This window comes from Vicia villosa, linkage group LG4 (assembly GCF_029867415.1).
Source record: "Vicia villosa cultivar HV-30 ecotype Madison, WI linkage group LG4, Vvil1.0, whole genome shotgun sequence".
In the NCBI taxonomy this organism is placed as follows: domain Eukaryota; kingdom Viridiplantae; phylum Streptophyta; class Magnoliopsida; order Fabales; family Fabaceae; genus Vicia; species Vicia villosa.
In genome coordinates this window covers 143,310,569-143,331,473 of record NC_081183.1, presented here as the reverse complement: position 1 = coordinate 143,331,473, position 20,905 = coordinate 143,310,569, and the positions used below count along the sequence as shown (strand labels likewise).

The following is a 20,905-nucleotide window of genomic DNA, read 5'->3' as shown; positions in this document are numbered from 1 at the left end:
ATCTTTAATATTCTTTCTCACAATTCTTCGAAAACTGGCTACGCTCATTTACGAGCTAAAGTCCACTTTTTTCTTTCATCTACCTTTTTTAAAAAACAAACGAGCAAGCAAAGCAATTAAGAGCCCATGGAAAACCATGGATGGAAAGGGTGCCTTACACCTTCCCTTTGCATAAATTACCCCCGAACTCAGATTTCTTAAAAGGTTTTTTTCTGTTTCTTTTTGCCTTTCCGAATATAGTTTGGATAAAATAAAAGTCGGTGGCGACTCTTGCTTACCGCGACATTTCGATCGATAAAAAGTCAGTTCACCGTATTACAGGATGTATAGAACTTGCAAATATAAATATGAACAAAACATGTACAACAGCAAGATGCTCTATGGAATGTTAAGACATGCTCTATGACAACATGTCTTATGAGATGTCATATGCAGAAACTCATGACATCGGGCCGTCTAAGCTGATATATGAAGAATGTAGATGTAATCAACAGATGCAGAATATTCTATGGAATATTATGCAATCCTATGTGGCGCAGATTTAAAGGTCAAAAGAATCAAGTAAGAATATTGAAGATTATGTAGTTTCTAGTTATGGAAACAATTTAGGAAACTTATGATTAAAGACCTTTCTTTTAGCAGAAGTTTTCTGATGATTTATAACAGCAAATAAAGCTGTGATTGAAGGCCCAAGTCCAGTTGGGAATAAGTTATAAATAGGAAGCTTTGTAACCTAGTTTATCAAGCGAGCCAAGTATTGAAAAGATGTAAACATTAGGATTTGTCAAGGTAGATCACCCGATTTGTTGGATGGCTGTCATGTTCTTCTCAAAACCTGTAAGTGAGAGAAGTATTGTTCTCACTCGAATCCTTTAGGTAAGAGTTGAGAGTTTTGTTTCTTGATCAAAGTTGTTAAGCAAGATCAAGGTGTCTGTCTTGAAGTGTGTCTTCAGTTTCTTTGTTGATATTATCATTGAATGTGAGTGAAGGGATTTAAGGGGGCCTCATACCTAGGTGAGTCTTAGGTAGAAGTATATCACAGGTAGTTTTAAGTGATTAGATCGTAAACTGGTTGTTTGCTGAGGGTCTATAAATTGATTCTATTTAGTGGACTTATCCCTGGCTTGGTAGCCCCCAGAGTAGGATTGTGAATCCAAAGTGGGTAAACAAATCACTGTGTTATTTACCTTCTGCTTTGTCATTATAATCTGCTACAAGATGTTGCAACATCTGAAATAACATCAGGGAATCCTTTCAAAATCTAGTGTTTCTACAGAATCATCCCTGGTTAACATTTGTGTGTGATAACTGTGATGTCTCTATATGCAAATGGCTCTAGGACTCTTATGATCTTCCATCATGTTATAGTTGAATCAAAATCTGAAGATGGTCCTATTCTATCAGTGCAGTTTTTCTAACAGACTAGATGTCACGACATCTTACATGACATCCAAGTTTTGTCATACAAGAATTTCATGTATGATCCAAATATTTTTTATTCAAAAATGGTATAAGTGATAAAATCTACTATTGATCTAAATATTTTTATATATGAAATTTACTATTGATCCAAATATTTTGGTAAATGATACCTAAACAAAAATGAAGTTCGTATACGGGAAACAAATTTATTATTGATCTAAATATTTTTATATACGAAAAATGTTATTTATGATCCAAAAAAATTTATTCAAAAATGGCATAGGCCAAAAAATCTATTATTGATCTAAATATTTTATACACAAAAGTTTTAATAATGATCCAAATATTTTTGTAAATAATACCTAAACAAAAATAATATTTGTATACAGAAAAAATATATTATTTATAAAAAATGGTATTTATGATCCAAATATTTTTATTCAAAAATGGAATATGGGAAAAAATCTAGTATTGATCTAAATATTTTTATATACGAAATTTACTATTGATCCAAATATTTTTGTAACTGATACCTTAACAAAAATGAAGTTTGTATACGGGAAAAAAATCTATTATAGATCTAAATATTTTTATATACGAGAAATGGTATTTATGATCAAATATTGTTTATCCAAAAATGGTATACGGGAAAAAATTTATTATCTAAATATTTTTATATACGAAAATTTAATATTGATCCAAATATTTTTGTAAATGATATCTAAACAAAAATAATATTTGTATACGGAAAAAATCTATTATTTACGAAAAATGGTATTTATGATCCAAATATTTTTATTCAAAAATGGTATACGGGAAAAAGTCTACTATTGATCTAAATATTTTTATATACGAAATTTACTATTGATCCAAATATTTTTTGTAAATGATACCTAAACAAAAAAGAAGTTTGTGTACAAGAAAAAAATATATTATTGATCTAAATATTTTTATATATGAGAAATGATATTTATGATCAAATATTTTTGATGCAAAAATGGTATACTAGAAAAAATCTATTATTGATCTAAATAATTTTATATACGAAAATTAAATATTTATCCAAATATTTTTGTAAATGATACATAAACAAAAATAATATTTGTATATGGAAAAAATTTATTATTTACGAAAAATGGTATTTATGATCAAAATATTTTTTATTCAAAAATGGTATACGGGAAAAAATCAACTATTGAACTAAATATTTTTATATACCAAATTTACTATTGATCCAAATATTTTTGTAAATGATACCTAAACAAAAATGAAGTCTGTATATGGGAAAAATCTATTATTGATTTAAATATTTTTATATACGAGAAATGGTATTTATGATCAAATATTTTTAATCCAAAAATGGTATACGAGAAAAAATCTATTATTGATCTAAATAATTTTATATATGAAATAATCAATTATTTATTCAGATTTTTTTTTTCTTTTTTAATATTTTATTTAAAATAAATTATGTATCCAAATGCGCATAACAGAATAGAACCCGTGTGTATGCATGGGTTTGTTACTAGTTTTAATAAAATATAAGCTTCCATATTCTGAAATCATTTTTCAAAAATATTAATTTTTGTCCCAATATATTGCGTTAAGCGGCCTCTATACCGCGCTAAGCGCGTTCCCTACTATAATAAGGTTCATTTTATTTCCAAAGGTGCACTAACTTTTGCCTAGACTAGTCCCAAAATTTTGCCTAAAAAAATTGTTAATCATTAGTTTCCTGCAATTTAAGGTCTTTTAACCTAGTTCTAACATGGATTAATTATTCTAAACACAAAAAACACAAACATTCATTATACCTTCAACAATCTTCTTTAAACCCTAGACCTTCAAATCCCTAAACATGGAGGATTTAGCTCTAGTTCATATTATCATTCACCAATACAACAATCAACAATATCATACAACATATAAATCATATAATCCAAGCAATCATCATGGTATTACATCAATATCATCAAATTCATCATAAAATCCCAAACCCAAAATCGACATACAATTATCAATCCCTTAAGGCAAACATAATAGTAAAGGGATAGGTCTGTAGGGTTAGAGTTAGAATTACTCAGTCCGTGATGTTGGAAAACTGTTAGAGTTAGAAGTTTCGATTGACTTTGGTATGTGTTGTGTTAGTGAATGTTATGTTAGTACGAAGTCGTTAATTGCTGTTAATTTGATTTCTAGTCTGAGATTTTGGTTAAAATTGTTAGGTAAAAAGCTTGTTAATTATAATGAACTTTGTTAAGTTTCAATGAGGATGCCAGGGTTTCTTTTGCTTCTATTAAACTTTTGTTAAGAAATCTGTTGGGAGCTGTTAGTATAAAACTCTGTTAAAAGTTTAAAATGTTAGTTATTATGAGCACATGAACCCAGGGCTAGCCTTGAACTGTATATGTGTTAATCAGAACCTGTTCTCCTCTTCAATGTGCTTATCCCTGCTTGAAACCCCATTAAACATGTACTGTTTTTTCCTCCTCTGTCTAAGTAGTTTATTCATGTTATGATAATGTTGTTCTGAACTTGTTTCAATGCTGCAAGTTTGGAATGAGATTGGAACATGGTTTGGAGGCTTTGGGTCTTTTTTATGACAGTGATGTTGCATCTGGCTTTGGTAGTAACTTATGCAGCTTGGTTTTGAACCTGTTGGCATTAGAATAGCCAGACTATTTATTGTAATGCCGGATTTGTTTTGCATTGTTTTTTTCCTTTGAATGAATTGTTAGAACAAGATTTGGTTCTGCAATACGTCTTTGAGCTTTGATGATAATAATGTGTATGAACAATTTTGTTATACTAACGCTTGTTATTGTTGAGTACTTAACAAACAGGTTTGATTTTGATGAGAAGGTGTGGCCAAAACATCAGAAGCCATCAGGTTATATTTCTGCGCTACAAGGTTCTGATGAACAGTAGCAACCACTTTAGAAGAAGGAGCATCTGAAGTCATCACTCTGATAGAAGTTCTGAAGAAACCAGTTTTGAAGACCAAGTGCTGAAAGACTCTAAAGACGTGGTTCTAAAGACTCTGAAGACTTGAAGTTCTGAAGAATCAAGTTTTTGAAGACAAAAGGATTCTGAAGACCAAGTGTTGAAGACTCTGAAGATGCGGTTTTGAAGACTCTGATGACTTGAAGTTCTGAAGAACTCAAAGTTCATTCTTTTTCTTCCAACTCATGTTGTGAGCCTCTGAAGTTCAAGAAGAAAAAGTTAATGTTATACTGTAGTACATAAGTACAAGGTACAAGTGAATGTTTTGCTCCACTCCAAGAAAAGGACGGACGTTGTGTACTATCTTGTCTCCCACTACAAACAAGCCGCCAACATTCTGCAAGATTCAAAATCTGTCCTCCAACGATTATATTATTTTATAGGCTATAAAAGGGCTTGAAGACTCAAAGAAGAAGCTAAGAACCTGAACAAACACACTCACTCCATATAGATTGTTAATAGCTTCATTTTTCTTTTAGTCTTAAATTTGAAAAATAAAGTTTACATCCTGCTTGTGTAGAAGCATTTATACTTTAAACAAATCGTGATCAAAGATTGTTTAATCGTTCCTTGAGAGACCGAGTGAATGTGGTCTTTCTCGAGAAGTCTAGGGCTAGATAGTCTTAGATGTTGTTAGTCACAAGCAGTTGCTTGTGCAGGTTGTTAATCACAGGGGTTGCCTGTACAGGTCGTTAGTCACAGGGGTTGTCTGTGCAAATGTTAGTCATCGGTTGTTGTTCGTGCGATTGTAATCGGTTCGGTTATAATGGATTAAGTCCTCGATTGAGAGAGGCGAAATCACCTCGGAAGGGTGGATTAGACTAGCTTGAGGGTTTCTCAAGTGAACCAGTATAAAAATAACTTGTTCTTTCCTTTTTGCATCTTTTAGGTATTATCAATAGTAAAGAACTTGTTGTTTCAAAGAGAGGGGAAATGTTTTTGTAAAAAGCTTTGTGTTTTAAAAATCCTATTCACCCCCCCCCCCTTTTCTAGTGTTTTTCACACCTTCATGAACTTGTTCAATGCACATGTAGTTGATGCGAACCGAATATGCTACGCTTAGATAACGTTGGAACTGTTTGGAAATTTATGAATATGAATGATGGCTTAATGTATTATAGTTTTTTTATATGCGCTTGTATTTGAATGGGATTTGATGTGGTATTGCTTTGTGTAGGTCTAGAACTGGATCGGTTTATGCGGGAATTGGTTTTTGTTTGAGTTCATGAATGTGTGTATTGATTTTTTGGATGTACAAAGCATGATATGGTATTGATGATACTTTGGACATGTGTCCTTTTTAAATTGAGCTTCTGCTACATGTATGTAATGATTTTTTACGGATTGCATTGATGCTTGCTTCCTCTTTATTAGTGCAGGGTGGTAGTATGAAGTAAAACTGATTTAAGTGGAGATGGACAAAGCTTGGAAATTGCTCAGTCTTTAAGTCACCTTGAGAATGATGAGGATTAAGTGAAATAGCTTAAAGAATAGCTTTAGGATGTCAAACTGAGTTGGGTCAAATTCAATGGTCAGCAGTCCATGGTCAATGGTCAACTGTTGACCAAAAGTCAACATATGACCAAAAAGTCAACTTTGTAGATTTTTCTTTTCTCGTAGTTTTGCTATTTCTCCTTTTGTAATGACTTTTTGCACTTGAATGTAATGACTTTTTTCCAAGTAATGAGCACTTGTATTTTCCCTCTATTTTCTTTATTTGAATTTCAAATCTTTCTTCAATTTGCAACTTTTGAATGAATCATGATAAGAGAAACCTAAAAAGCCATAAAAATGACTTTGGTCAAAAGTCAACCTTCCTTGGTTGACTTTGACCAAAAGTCAAAGTCTTGACATAGTCTCTTCCAATCTTGCAACAATACACCAATTACACCATGTATGTCTGAATCTTTGCAAAACCCAAGGATAATGACTTGCCACCCGAGTAACTAAATGAGTCACACTTTAAATGACGAACAAAACCCAATCGAACCCTTAATGATGAAAATGAATCGCATGATGGCAACGCGCTTGAACCTTAAAATGATCAAGGAGAATGTTGGTTAAAACAAGTCCTTGTGGTAAAGAAACCTTGATCTAATGAATCCCTGATCAATACCATATACACTGATCTCCTAAATCTAAGATTGTTTAATGAATGTATGATATGTTGATGACTTAATAAAGAGATGATGCAGATGAAACGAGAAGCTTAAGCTAATTAGAAGTAAAATTAGGAAGATAAAATGTGCAGCGTGAATCATCTTTCAATCAATGTGTGGTAAATTCACTCGAGTGAAGAGTGAAAAAAAGAAGCGCAATCAATCAGAAAGATTGATTCGAATTAGCTCCAATATTATGGTTTAATTCCAACAATAATTCCAAAATCATTTAAGTATTTTCTGAATTGTCTAAACTCTCCCCAAAATCGGATTAGACAACTTTAATCTCAAAACAACTTTAATCTCAAAACAATATGAATAACCAGAAGGAGTGGGGGAGGGACTCACAAGTATGTATGTATAAGTTCAAAGGGAGATGAATAAGTAGTTTTGAATATAGGTGCTTATAGCTTATGTGATCTTCCTAAATAAACTCCAAAGAAAATTTATTTTTCAAATGTATATTACACAAATCAATAATATCATGAATATCTCTGGAGTTTGCATGTCCTAGTCTAAAATGTCAAATTAAAACATTATTAAAAATGGAACCTGATTTATCAGAGGTGTGAACAACTAATAAAAACTAACCTCTCATATGACTAATAATCTATGAAGCGCCAATCCATTCTGATGTGTCGCCGCGTCGGACACGAATACTTGTACGACATATATCTAACACGTTTTTGCAGTGTCCAACGAAAAAATAATTTAATTGCAGCAGACACAGATACGACATTTTGTTTCAAATAAAGGACACACTCAACTCAAAAAAATTTAAATCTTTTTTAAATAAAAAAAACTAATTCAATAATTATCAATTTTTATTTATAAAAATAATAGAATTTTTTTACCTTTCATATTTCACTTCTCCACTATAAAAATAACACAATTAAGATTTCTTTTTTTTTTCTTATTCCACGATTTAGAAACTGATTTTATCAATATGAAATGATTATGATATGATTGCTATTATTTTGTTTTGGTAAATTTATGTCTTTTTTTATGATTGACTAAGTTTATATATAGTCTCGTTTTAAATTTTTTATAAATTGTGTTCATATATTGTATTATTATATTAATATATAAAATATATGAGAAATGCTAACCAATGTCCTCAGGGTACTCTTTAAATGATTAAAGTGGTAAAAAAAATTTAAAATACGTGTATTCAATGGATTGAAAATGCATTGGAAATTGAAATATTAATTTTTATAAAGAATATTGTCTTTATTTAGTATGAAAAAAGTTTACAAAGATTGTTTCACACATCAAAATTGAGTGGGAGACTGTAGGACATACATACGTAGAAGGTTTAGAGAAGAGAGAAAAAATAAAAAAATAATATATATAAGATAGAAAAGCAACATAGATAAAAGTAGAGGTAGCAAAACGGGTCGTCTGCCTCGTTCGCCGCCCGCCCTGCCTTATGCCCGTCAAAAAACGAGCGGAGCGGACATGCCCGCCAAGTAAAATGGGCATAAAAGTCATGCCCGCCCTGCCAAAATGGCAGGTTGACGGGCGGCGGGCTTACCCGCCTATTTTTATTTATATATTTTTTAACATATTAATAGACTTTTTTTACCTTTTAATTAAACTTTTCACTTATTTTTTAAAAATTTTTTTTTATAAAAGCAACTTTTTAACAAATTTACTTAAAAAAATATTACATATATTTAAATATATAAAATAAACCATTAAGAATTGCAATTACTATAATTAACTAAAAAAAGAGTGAGTTTTGGAGGAGGGGTGGACTTTGGCAGAACGGGTATGGCAAGCGGCGGATTTTGACGGGGCGGGCTTTAGCGAGCGACGGGCCTAAAATCCTAATCCAACCCGCCATTTTCTGACGGGTGCGCGGGCTGGCCCGATGGGCCACGGCCTGTTGCCACCCCTAGATAAAAGGGCTTAATGTTAATTCATAAGTAGCATAAATATTATTAGTTATGTAAAACATATACATGGATTAGAATCAAGACAAAAACAAAAAATCGATGGTGCTAAATTGCAAAACTCCCATAATTTAATTGTAAATCAAACCTATGGTTGATTCAATATGGAATTGACCCAAATATGCATGAACCTATATTTACACCACCGAACCAACGTTGATTATTGAACCACTAAATTTGTGTAATCTTCGAGCATAAGTGGCTATTTGCGTTGACAAAAAAATGGCTATTTGGCTGAGAGAAACACTACTGCAAAAAAAATCAGTTACCAATTTCCTTCAAGCATACGTAAGTAACCCAAACTTTTTCTTTAAAAAATTATGATTATAAAAAAAAAAAAAAATTATATTCTTTTACTTAAAAAAATATCACATTTGTGATTAAAACTCAATAAATAATTATTTTTAAGAAAAACTATGCATGAAACCAAGCATGCCATAAGTAATCATTTTATTGAAGGAAAAAAAAGTTGTTTCTAGGTAAATATATCATCATAACTACAGCAAGCCACACTGAATTCTTTTCAATTAATTATCACACTAAAACACGCATGTCTACAAAGGGTTTTGGGTTAATTAACAAACCAAATTGTGAATCTATGTCATTTCCAATCAAATCAAATAATGATTCAAATTAATGTTAACCACATTTTATGCATCACAACAGAAATACATCATGAACACGAGACCTTGAGAGAAACACGTTTTTAGATCTCAAATTTTTTTCAACAAACTAAAGATTTACGACGTCATGTTATATCCATTAATCATCCACTAACCTTAACTAACCGATCGGAAATTGTCGTTTCTGTATTCAAATAACATAACTCTAATACAATGTTGATATATTCATCTATGATGAAGATTATAGCTAGATAGAACTACTAAAATTTATAAATTAAAAAAATGATTACCCTAATATGTTTAAATGAAAGAGGCCTAATCATTAAGCAAAGAGCTCCAAAAACAATCCAAATCCTCATCTTCAAGCTCCAATCCATTAATCTCAAAAGGCAACCAAACATCCTCCATTGATGTCTTTGGATCCTCACATAAACCATCACATTCATCAAAGAATTCAAAACCAGAAGAAACTTTGAAACAACCATTGTCTTGGTTTTGTAACAATGACAAGAAAGTGTCCTCAAAATCCATCAAACATTCTTCTGATTTGCAAATCACACCTTCCTTCAACCAAGGAAAATCAAACACTCCAAATGCTAAATAACCTTTCTCTTCCACTTCATTATTCTTGTCTCTTTTTTTCGATTTCTTGTTGTTGTTGTTATTCAACCAAATCTTGCCTTCAACATCATCGTATTCCCTTGCTCTTTTATTCTTCTCTTGCTCCATTTTTTCGCCTTTTTTCCGGTGAATGAAAAATCAGAGAGAATGAATATGAATGTTTTTGTGTTGTGTATGGAAGTTGAAAAGATAATTGGTATAAGAAATGGTGAGCTTTGTACACACGCTAAGCTTTTTTTAAGGAAAAACCGTATCACACAACTCAATACAAATGTAACAGCACACACATGCATGCACACGTACACTTTCTTTTTATTTTTTATTTTCTTTCACCTTTCATCATCACCAGCAATCAAATGTGAGATAGGTGTTAGTTCCTCTTTTTTTGGTTCTATATTTGGTTATGAGGAATGACCATAAAAGTCAATTAATCAAAGGGTTTATTTACATCCTTATATGAAAATGGTGATGCGTTTGTGTTGCGACACAAAATCAATGTTTTAAAAATCGAATCAGATGTTTAACTTTGGGATCATTGGATCATGATTCAGATGTTTAACTTAGGAAACTTTTGGATCATTGGATCATGATTCAGTCATCTTAGATGTTTAACTTTGGGATCATTGGATCATGATTCAGATGTTTAACTTAGGAAACTTTTGGATCATTGGATCATGATTCAGTCATCTTAAACGGCTCAAAACTTTGAATTAAGATTGGTTTAAGGTTCAACTAGTTGATAATCCTAAACGGCTCGATTCAATCGCTTGAAACATCTAATTTGATTCAGTTTTTAATGTAATAAACAAAAGATTGTTTTATCTTTGCTTTTGATAGATTATACTGTGATTTCTGTACTTTTTTCCTTCAATAATTGTTTAAAATCTATCATAAGCTAAATTCACATAAAACAAGACAACAACATATTGCTTCAATTTTAAAAAAGCTATTATTTATGACCACAATTTTATCAAAATTAGCTTTTTCCTAACACCAAAACTTGTGAAAACACTTACAAATGATTATATATTTAATAGAACTCATTTAGTCTCTGGCTACAGACTAGAGATACCTGAGTTCATTCATCATTATTGATAGCCAAGTTACATAAACATCTCAAAAAGCCAAATGGATAAAAAGTATTAGAATAATTATAAGCTTTTAAAACAATAGCTTTTCAATTAATTGAAATCAACATGCATAAACATCACTGACTTGTTTTTTTAAGAGAAAATCCATAAACTTGAGAAACTCTGGTAGATCAAAAACTAGTCCAAACTGAACATTAATCTCTAGCAAAACTACACCCTTTCGATCCTTCGGATTAAGCGTAAAAAAGTTTACATAACTGGGAGGCTCTCATTTCATTATTAATGACTGCAAAATTTAAGACACTTAAAACACCAGAGAGCGTCAACCCACACACAACATCCTGGCAAAACGACGCTGCTTACGAAGCAACCAACCCCATGTTCTCATTACACAATAACTTTGTATACAACCTTTCCCTGATCGCTGTCATGACAAGAAGCACAAAGGCTTATCCTTCCATAACTGCTAGTTAAGTACCTGTAGCAGCCATTCCACCAATCCTCAACTGCTACCACCCCTTGACTCAGTTTATACTCCTATTGCAGTTTTGAAACTAATGTGATGTTAACTTCTTCAAATGTGGATGTCACACAATTTACAAAACCAAAGATGATACTCAAGACATTCTCTGCAAAGGTTTACAGCTCAACAACACTGAGTTTATGACATGCATGAGAAGGCGGATTGTGCTAGCTTCTGAAGGGGAATTAGTTGGTAAACTACGATGATGGCCTAGTGTACGGTACACTTGATCCAGTATTGGCCGCACGTGCGCTGCAATCCTTGTATCTTCCGGGTCTATAGCAGCAGCCACATCTGTCATCCATTGCAATTTTCTCGGTGTGTCTGTATTGATGTCACAGGATAATTGTTGTAGAAGAGATAAAAGTACTCCTTGGCTTAATGGCATCGGTGTCATCGACAATATACCAGTTAAACCAGCCTGTTTATGAAGAGGTTTCAAATTGAATGTTAGCTACATTGACTAAAGCACCGTTGCCACAAAAAAAAAGATAATAATAATAATAATGAGTTGTTTGTCACTCAAGTCAACAACACGTATAATTGTCATACATTCATACCTGAGAACATAACCAAGAAACTATTGAAACGTCGCTTCTATGAAGAGCTCCAGTAAATGCTTCCTCGAATTTCCGCTCATTTATTAACCTTGATAGTTCTTTGGTAGGATCCTCGGTCTGTTGAAATGCAAGTCATTTCACAGTACAAAATATCAAAACGCAATTTGAAAATAGGGAGGTAAGGGGAATGACAGAGACATACCATCTCATGCAAGCCGTTGTTGATTTGTGCTACAAAAGGATCGGCAGCCACTTTGGAGTTCGCTACCATTTCCAACAGTTTACGTTGGCCATCAGCCAATTGCCCGCTCAAAGTTTGAGTGATCGATGATGCTGAATTAATTGTTTCCTGTAAAATCATGACACCACATGTTGAGTATTCGAACATGATAAATCAGCCAATTGCAAAAGATCTTTTACTCAGTTGCTTAATAGTTAATTTGGAAAAGAGAATAAATCATAATAGATCTTTTTCAAAACAAGCATCTTACACATACCCTCAAAGTGATGGCAAGCGGAGAATGAGTAGAATCATACTGCTGTTGAATAGCATTTGTATGGTTCAAAAGTCCATTCTGAAATGTGCCATCAATTTGCTCAAACATAGCTTTGCAAGACTTCTCAAAAGCAGGAACTAATGTAGCTTCAACACTAGTCCTAAGTGCTTCCTACAAAGTACAAATAACACCACAAGAAATTATTAAAGAAAGTCGCTGACAAGGGAACCAAAATTTCGGAACATCTTGAAAGCAAACATAAAAATACATCCAGAATATAAAAAGCTAATTTGAATTGCGCAATAGAAAAACCACAATAAGACCAAAAAAAACCATACCCCATGTTAAAGAAAGAGAAGAAAATCATAAAGAAAAAAAAATTAATGCATTGTATATGATGACTGTTTACCTGAAGAACCTGCTTGCCAGTAGTTTGAAATTGTACTTGTATCTGCCTAGCCACCGTAGCTTCAAGTTTTGAACTTACTGACTTTTCTAGTTGATTCATTGCTTTGTCTCCCACCCCCTTCTGCAGAATTTATAGCATAATTTTGGTAAGTTATATTGAAACAAAAAATCGTCACTTCAGTAGCGAGGAAAAAAATGAAGAGGTGGTTCATAATATAAGATAGCAAAACAAATAATACTAGTTAGTAAACCGTAACCTGCATGCAAAAATTTCGGATATAAAACAGAAGTTTGAAATATGTCACAGCAAACAGAATAGGGATTTTCCAAATCAAATTAGCAACAAAAATAAACATTTTACCAGATCAAATTAGCATTTTCAAAAGCTGAAATTAATACAAACCTGGAATGACTCGTTAACGGCTGTTGTTATTGCTTTCTCTATATTTTGACTAAGTGAACGAGTAATGGTTGTTCCAATTGAAGATATTTCCTTCTTGATGATTTTCTCCAATAGAGATGACATATCCTTGTTTATGTAATTGGAGATCATATTTGTCATTTGCTGCACATGGTCTCGCTCTAGTTTCTCTTGCTTTGCATTTTCTTCTTGTATGCGAGCCCACAAAGCATCGGCATTAGCCTTGACTACCTTCTCCATGCTTCTACCCAACGAGCCTTCTAATCTTTTGCCTTCTTTAGTAACCGGGGCCGAAACCATCACATTCATCTGCTTCTGCATTTCTTTTTGCATGCTTAATAGCTGTAAAACAAGAAATAACGGAGATCAAGACAAAATACTGAAAAATAGCTCATTGTGTGACATGAGTTTATACGAGTCAAAAAACCAATTAATGATATGAAAGTAAAGTTCAAAAGTAAAATGATTACCTGGCCCATCATCTCTTGCATAGAAGATAATTGTGGTAAAGTAGACTCCGTGGAAGAGCCTCCTGTATTTCCACCTTGATCATTAGCCGAATCCGCGGAGTTAAAAGGGCTAGGAGAAGCGGAAGATGTTCCAGACACTTGAGAGCCTTTACCTTTCTGTTTTTTACCTTTTGTGGAAGGTGCTGGAGGCTGCGAAGTTGCAGCCACAGCTTCAGATTCCTTGATGTTTACAGGTGCCTCCTTATTTGTGTCTTGAAGAACTCCCTCAATATTATAGGTGTCTCTATCAGGTGCTTCAATAGTATTATTACTATCAGCTTGAAGATCTCCCTCGATATTATAGGTGTCTCTATCAGCTTGACGAACTCCCTTGATATTATAGGAGTCTCTATCAGCCTGACGAACTCCCTCGATATTATAGGTGTCTCTGGCGATCCGAATGCCAAGATCAGAAGCCTGAGAATGGAATAGCTTCTCTTTCTTCTCAGCAACATCGGGGAGTGAGCCTCTGTCTCTGTCATACTCGGTGTTTTCTTGATTAGAACCTGTCTCATTCTCACCCACTACTTTAACCTCTACTTCTGATTTTTCTGCATCACCATGTGCCACATCTTGAACATTCATACCTTGAGAGGTATTAGAATTAGCAGAAGATAAAGCAGATTTAGAGAATATCTCAGATGGAGTTACCAAATGAGTTGGGTGTTTAAATATTGTAGGGCTATCAGAAACATCATTTTGTACAACTTTGTCACTTTCTTGCAAATTGTCACTCGGTGCAGGCACATCGGCCACATTATCTTTTTCAGACTCTACCCTTTGTTCTGCAGAAGAATCAATATTTGTTGGCTCATTGCCGTGATCAGCGGCACTTGTTGAGCTGGTCCCTAAAATATTAGAAGAACTTTTGGAACCAGATAACCTGCGAGACAGTCTTGGACTCGGAGGAAGTGGAGGTGGAGCAGCGTGGACATGTTCAAAACCATTATGAGAAGATAAATCATTTGGCTTGACCTCAGTATCTGATACTGAAGCTTCGGGCAAACCATGAACATCCGAAGACAAATTCACGACATTTTCAGAAGTGCTCATAAGAACTTGCTGTGTGTTAACAGTTTCCAGATCAGTAGATCCATCCCAAGCACGAGATACACTCGGTTCTGTTTTTTCAATCTCAACATTGTCCAGTGGTGGAGGCAAACATTGTGATAAATTGAGTCCGTACTGTTGAATAGCTTGTGTTTGGACACAATATATCTGCACAAGATGATCTCCATCCGGTAAACTATCACTAGTTCCGATAAGGCTTAGTATAGGCATTGTGACTATGAACTCGGAAATATAATCCATGCGAGTAGCAGTTGGACTGGGTCCATACTCTATATGCACAGCATAAATTGTGTTTTTCTTGGCATTTGCTAGCAAAACCAAACCAGCGCGAGGCAGCGCTACAACTTGATTGAAGAATACATCCTCAGGGTTGGCTTCAGAAGAACTTCTTATATCCAAAGTCTGAACACAAATCCATGATTCAGAATCACTAGGCAATAACCAGCCTTCCTCGTAACCAGATACCCATATCTTCACTTCCTGATTTAGCGGCCCCTGTGTAGTAAAGGAAATATATACAAAAAAAATTTAGTTTATGAAAAATTAAAGGTGAATTTGGATACCACTTTGAGCATGGATGACTCATGGTAATGGTCAAGCTGCAGACAAGGTAGTCCAAAAGCACCGACAACTGAAGCATAACAATATACTGTTTTCCCAATAAAGAGAAAAGCTTGAAGCATATACCGCTGTGACAAGGACGATGTGGTCTGGGCGGTGAGGAGCAGTTAAGAACGTCACAGAATTAACAGGTTTACCATTATGTGGTCTTAAAACAGCAAGTGGTGTTGCCTTACGTTCTTCCCATATCTTGACCTGTTGACAAAAACAAATTAATTACAAGTGCGAAATAAAAGAAACAAATGATAATAAGACTTTTCTTCAAATAGCCAACTCCACGATGTAATACAATCTATGCAGCACCAACCAACAGATGACATTGTAGGCGTGTCCACTATCCGACACTGACACACTTGATTACATTCATTTTTTTTCACTAGCGAAAAAGTTAGATGTCGAAAATAAAGAAAGGAGAGTAAGGCAGGAGAGAGCCAGATGCATACCGTACCATCTGCTGATGCTGAAGCTAATCGACTCTTCATCCATTGGCACATTGACAACTCAGTGATATTGTCGTCATGCTTACCGATAAGGTGCACGCCATCAATCAACTTATCAATGTTACATTTGAGAGGCTCCTCTGCAGAAAAAGTTTCACCCTTTCCAGCTTTCATAGTGTCGATTTTGAGGATCCGGTTTCCAATAGCAACAATTAAAATCTCCTGTTGGTCAATTCCAACTATAAGCTAAAAATTTAAGGATCTAAAACCAATTGAAAGATAATAAATTTAAGGAACAAAATTATAAAGTCACTGTTACTTGTTTATGGGGATGCCAGCATACTCGCGGATGAACTGACTCACTCTCTCCTAATATCTGAATGGCTAGGATAACTCTTCCAGTAATTTGAGGCTTATCTTCCTCATCAGGGCCCTCATTGATTTTCCATATAAAAATTCTCCCATCAGTGCTAGCACTGTGAGTGCACGAGCAAATGCAAAGGAAAAATTAATAAATGTATTATTGCAAATAAAAAGCCATGACAAACTGAAACAAAAAAGATATTTACCTGGCTAACAGGTGAACATCCTCAGCGAAGAAAGCCATGTCAGATACTCTCTACAAAAAAAGGCAACATTCGTAAATTGGAGGGCATATGGATTGGAAATAGAATAAAAGGAGGAAATAACATCTCAAATGTGTGTAGCAACAGCAAACTCGCCATAAGAGGTAAAGCATGCTTTGCAATGAACACATAAATAGCTCAATAATATTTTAAAAATCAGATCTAAAAAAGAGACTTCTGCGATCAGGTGTTTATACTATATCTTGCCTTTCTGCAAACAATTATCTCAATTTCACATGATAAGTATAACATATAGTCTCACATTTCCTAGCAGCAAATTTTTCATAAGTTTACGAGGTAATGAAAAAATCACAAGCTTTTTTCCTGTCTTGTGGCAACAGACAACAAAAGCAGTTTCTGTATAAGCTGTGGTTAATGCAAAAGCAATATAGCATCATCATATGAAACTTTAGTTCATAAAATAAACAGGAAAAAATGTTGCTAGTTGCTACCCTCGCTCACCAAAGCATTGCATCAATCAGTCCTAGCACCAAGAAGTCATAATTGAGCGCGTACATGTTTGGATTGACTTATTTGAGTTTATCTATTGACATGAGCACTTGTGAGACAGCTTATGACATGTCCACAAGTTGTTTCTAACTTATTGTCATAAACACTTCAGGACAGCTTATGAAAATAGCTTATAACTTATATGGATATTGTTTAACTTTATTTTATCTTTCATTTAAGAAACAACTTATACATAAGCACATATATGATAAGCGTCTATTCTATAAGTATTTAATTAAATTGTTTATCAGAACAAGACACAAATTAACAGTTTCTATGCAGAAAAAACATTGGTTTTAAATTGCGGTCCGCAACCGCAATTGCGGCCGTAATATTGTTGATGCGGTAGCCTCCGAATCGCACCGCAATTGCAGTGTGATTTGTAATAATACTAGAATTCGCAACAACACCTTCACCCATGTTTCTTCACATATTTTCAACATAAATCAAAATTTAAGAACCCAAAAACTCAATTTACATGTGATTTGTAATGTAAAATATTAACATTAAGAGTTTTTTAATGGTGTATTTTAAAAATATCACAATCAAAATTTCCGTTGCAACGGCCGCAATGCGCATCGCAGCAACAGCAGCCGCAATCGCAACACCCGCAACCACATCCACGACCATAACCGCAATTTAAAACCATAAAACCATTCAATACATTAACAACTGAACTCCAATCACTACAAAAGCATCAAAATTTAATATCAAATCAATGGAGTATATGCCAAAAGCAACACATCTGACCTGAGTATGACCTCGAAGCAAATATCTCAATGCAGTATTGATATTAAGAACCCGAATCGCACCAAGCTTGAGTCCATAGCATATATAAGATCTATTCACCGCAATTTGTCTCCCAAGCACAAGGCCAGGATCAGATGCATACTTCGTAATTGGGGTAACCTCAAGCTGGGGCTGCGTTTCCCCTGGCAACTTAACATCAATATCATAAACAACATTCTCTCCTTTCAAATGCCTACCCTTTGGAAGCTTTGTGCTCAGCATCCTCGTAGGTGTAGACTGAGGACTTGCCACATTCGAACCCGAAGCAGGGTTTGATGACACTGAAAATTCAGAAACTGGTGGTGAAGCTTCTTGATTTGAAGGAGGGTTTTGTGTGCCCAACAAAGCCATTAAGCGTGCACCAGAGGTAGTATTCGGATTCGGAGATGCAGGAAGGTGGGGTGAGGAAGGAGAGGAAGAAGAAGGGGGTTGAAAAATGGGTCTTTGAGGTGCATGCATTTGAGGGTTGTGTTGAAGGATAAGAGGGTTTTCTTGTTGTTGATGATGAAGATTTGGAAAAGGGAGATAGTGAGGATGATGATAAGGGTAAGTACCAGTTGGTGGAGGGTATGATGAAGAGGGGGTAGGGTAAGAAGAAGGAGGGGGTGCAGAAAGTGAAGGTGAAGGGAAAGAAGGAGAAGAGTTTAAATTTGATGAAATTGGTGGTAGAGGATTTTGATTGGTTGGTCCTTTGAAAAGTTTCTGCAAATCAAATTGGGTTTGTTGTTGTTGTTGCTGTTGATTTTGATTTTGATTTGGATTTCCAGAAGAAGCCATAAACTTTGACCCCAAAAATGTTGAATTTCTGAAAAAGTTCAGAAAAGGGGAAAAAATTCAAACTTGGGAATGAAGAGGAACAAGATGGGATCCAAAATTGAGATCTGAAATTAACGTTGGTGTTCGTGTTTGTGTCTCTCGCTTGTTTGTTTGTTTGTTTCACTGTTGTTGTTACTTGGAAGTTTGGTCTCGGTCTTCCTCGTACTAGTTTAGTAATCTCAGAAAAGTTTAATGAAAAAGAAGAAAAGAGAAAAATCGCAAAATCTTGGTTGTGTTTTACACAAACCTTGGTTTGGTCTTTGTTCTTCTCTTCGGTTGGAGGAGTGCTAGAGAAGAGGATTGGAGTGAGGAAATAGGTTAATGAATAATTTATGTTTTTGAATCATCCGATTAAGCATGGATATGATGGTGGCAACGGCAAGCATCATAGCATAGCACTACAATAGATGGTAGAATAGGGTTAATCATAATGAATAGTATTTTATTTTAATTATTTTTATTTTACCTTAAAGTGAGATAATTAATTTATTATTTTTATTTAATGTTAATTTCTTGTAAAAATATTAATATTAGTTTTTTATTTTTTATATTGAAAAGTTTGCGATCTCTTTTATAAATTATTATTGAATGTGAGTATGTCATACTTTTCTCGCATTCATGAGGAAAAGACGTGAAAAATATAAATATGTATATGAAATTAATTTTAGTTAGAAAATTAATTATCCTATTAGAGGTTGTTTTAGACTTATGTAATTTTTTTTTAATTTATGAATTATCGATTTTCTTCTAAGTCGCATGTCATTTATTAACTTTTCTCTCAAAATGTTAGGGTGATTATTCATGTAGTTGAAATTGCAATTTTGCGACTTTCAAAATGCTTATCTCGAATCAAGTTCCTCAAAGGTTAAGGAGTGAACTTGCAACAATGTGATCTCTTAAAACATTTGCAATTTTGTTTATGGATTTGTTAAACTAATTTGTATATCTAGGTAAGGATATCCAAAATGTTTCGAGAGACAAGCTATCCTCTCTCTCTAAACTTAGAGTTCCCCTCTTTTGATGGGTGTCACCTCCCCTCTTGTAAGGGCTCTTTCTCCCTCATTGGAGCTATTCACCACCATTATGGTGGTCATCTCCTTTTCAATGGAGATTCCTCCATCTCTATAAGTTTCTCATCCTCTCTTTTCATTCATTTGAAACTCTCATCCATGTTAGATCCATACATGTTTCTTCCTTCAACCTTCATCAGTTCCTCCTCCTCCTCGCTGCCATCAACCATCAATTGCTTGTAACTCCAAAATCACCTCCACCAATCGATGGCCTAGAGTGGTATCGACATGGAAAACGACCCTCATCGGAGCCGCCACCACCGGAAGATAAGGAACCCTGAAGTTTGTGTGTGTGTGTGTGTGTGTATGTCCATATAATAGTTTATTTTATTGTGCTTGTTTTGTTGTGGGTTTTATTTTTTCTTGCTTGGTTTGTTTTGTTGGGTGTGTTGTTATTAGGCTTAGGTTGTTTTAAGTTTGTGCTCAAGGTATTTGATGAAATGCCTCAAAGAAGCTTGGATGAAGGAATTGTGTTTTTGAGTAAGAACCTTACTAGGGATGTGGCAAATCAAACTCCTCTTTCCAGTCAACAATTGTTTCATCCACAAGTTGTGAGATTAATCAATATTGTGAACCTTAATAATCGATCTGAGCATGATAAAGTTAGTGTCAAAGCTAAACATATGATCAGTAACTGGATAGATTTAAAGATTGGGGTTCTAACAACATGTATTTATCATTGTTACTATAGTTTTTTTTGAAACCGATCGTAATTGCGGGGGATCGAACCGTGGTCCTCCCTATCAAGCAAAGCGCCAATCACCACTGAACCAACTAACGATTGGTAGTTTTATTTTATAGAAAAACGCTCTAAATATGTATTAAAAAAATCTATATCATTAATATTTTTTAAATATAAAATATTGGCTTTTATTGATGTGTGTTTTAAAAAAAGAAAAATATGTAAAACTCCACAATATTTTATTTTACTAAAATCGCTCTTCATTATTCACACATTTAGAAAGTCAAAAGCATAAAACAACATAGAGGTGTGGTAAAAAGGTTCAAACATTAGTCGGTGGTTAGCATCTTCATCTCATTCTATAAATTTTTTTTTGAATTATGAATGCTGACTCCGTTGTTTTTCATTTCTCAACTAACTTTCTCCTTTTGTATCTCTCACATGTCTAAATTATGGATATGCATGTTCATATATATAAAGCTCATATA

General features: G+C 34.0%; 1 protein-coding gene across 1 annotated transcript; it reads right to left on the bottom strand.

Annotated features, from left to right (window-relative positions):
- Nucleotides 1-11,040: 11,040 nt before the first annotated feature.
- On the bottom strand, nucleotides 11,041-19,051 carry LOC131595363 (enhancer of mRNA-decapping protein 4-like). Its single transcript, XM_058867703.1, has 12 exons — nucleotides 17,811-19,051; nucleotides 16,494-16,543; nucleotides 16,244-16,400; nucleotides 15,928-16,146; nucleotides 15,551-15,679; nucleotides 13,754-15,358; nucleotides 13,266-13,625; nucleotides 12,864-12,983; nucleotides 12,455-12,625; nucleotides 12,160-12,306; nucleotides 11,958-12,074; nucleotides 11,041-11,818 (listed from the first exon to the last, which is right to left on the bottom strand). The coding sequence occupies exons 1-12, from the start codon at nucleotides 18,624-18,626 to the stop codon at nucleotides 11,492-11,494; spliced, it is 4,218 nt and encodes a 1,405-aa protein (XP_058723686.1). The 5' UTR covers nucleotides 18,627-19,051; the 3' UTR covers nucleotides 11,041-11,491.
- Between the last annotated feature and the right edge of the window lie 1,854 nt (nucleotides 19,052-20,905).

Bases quoted from the DNA above. Each gene is read 5' to 3' on its own strand.
- LOC131595363 (XM_058867703.1), bottom strand. From the start codon at position 18,626: ATGGCTTCTTCTGGAAATCCAAATCAAAATCAAAATCAACAGCAACAA. The intron at 13,626-13,753 runs GTAATCATTTTA...CTTGTTTTACAG, and splicing joins TGCAAGAGATGATGGGCCAG to CTATTAAGCATGCAAAAAGA. The intron at 12,626-12,863 runs GTAAACAGTCAT...TGTACTTTGTAG, and splicing joins CTGGCAAGCAGGTTCTTCAG to GAAGCACTTAGGACTAGTGT.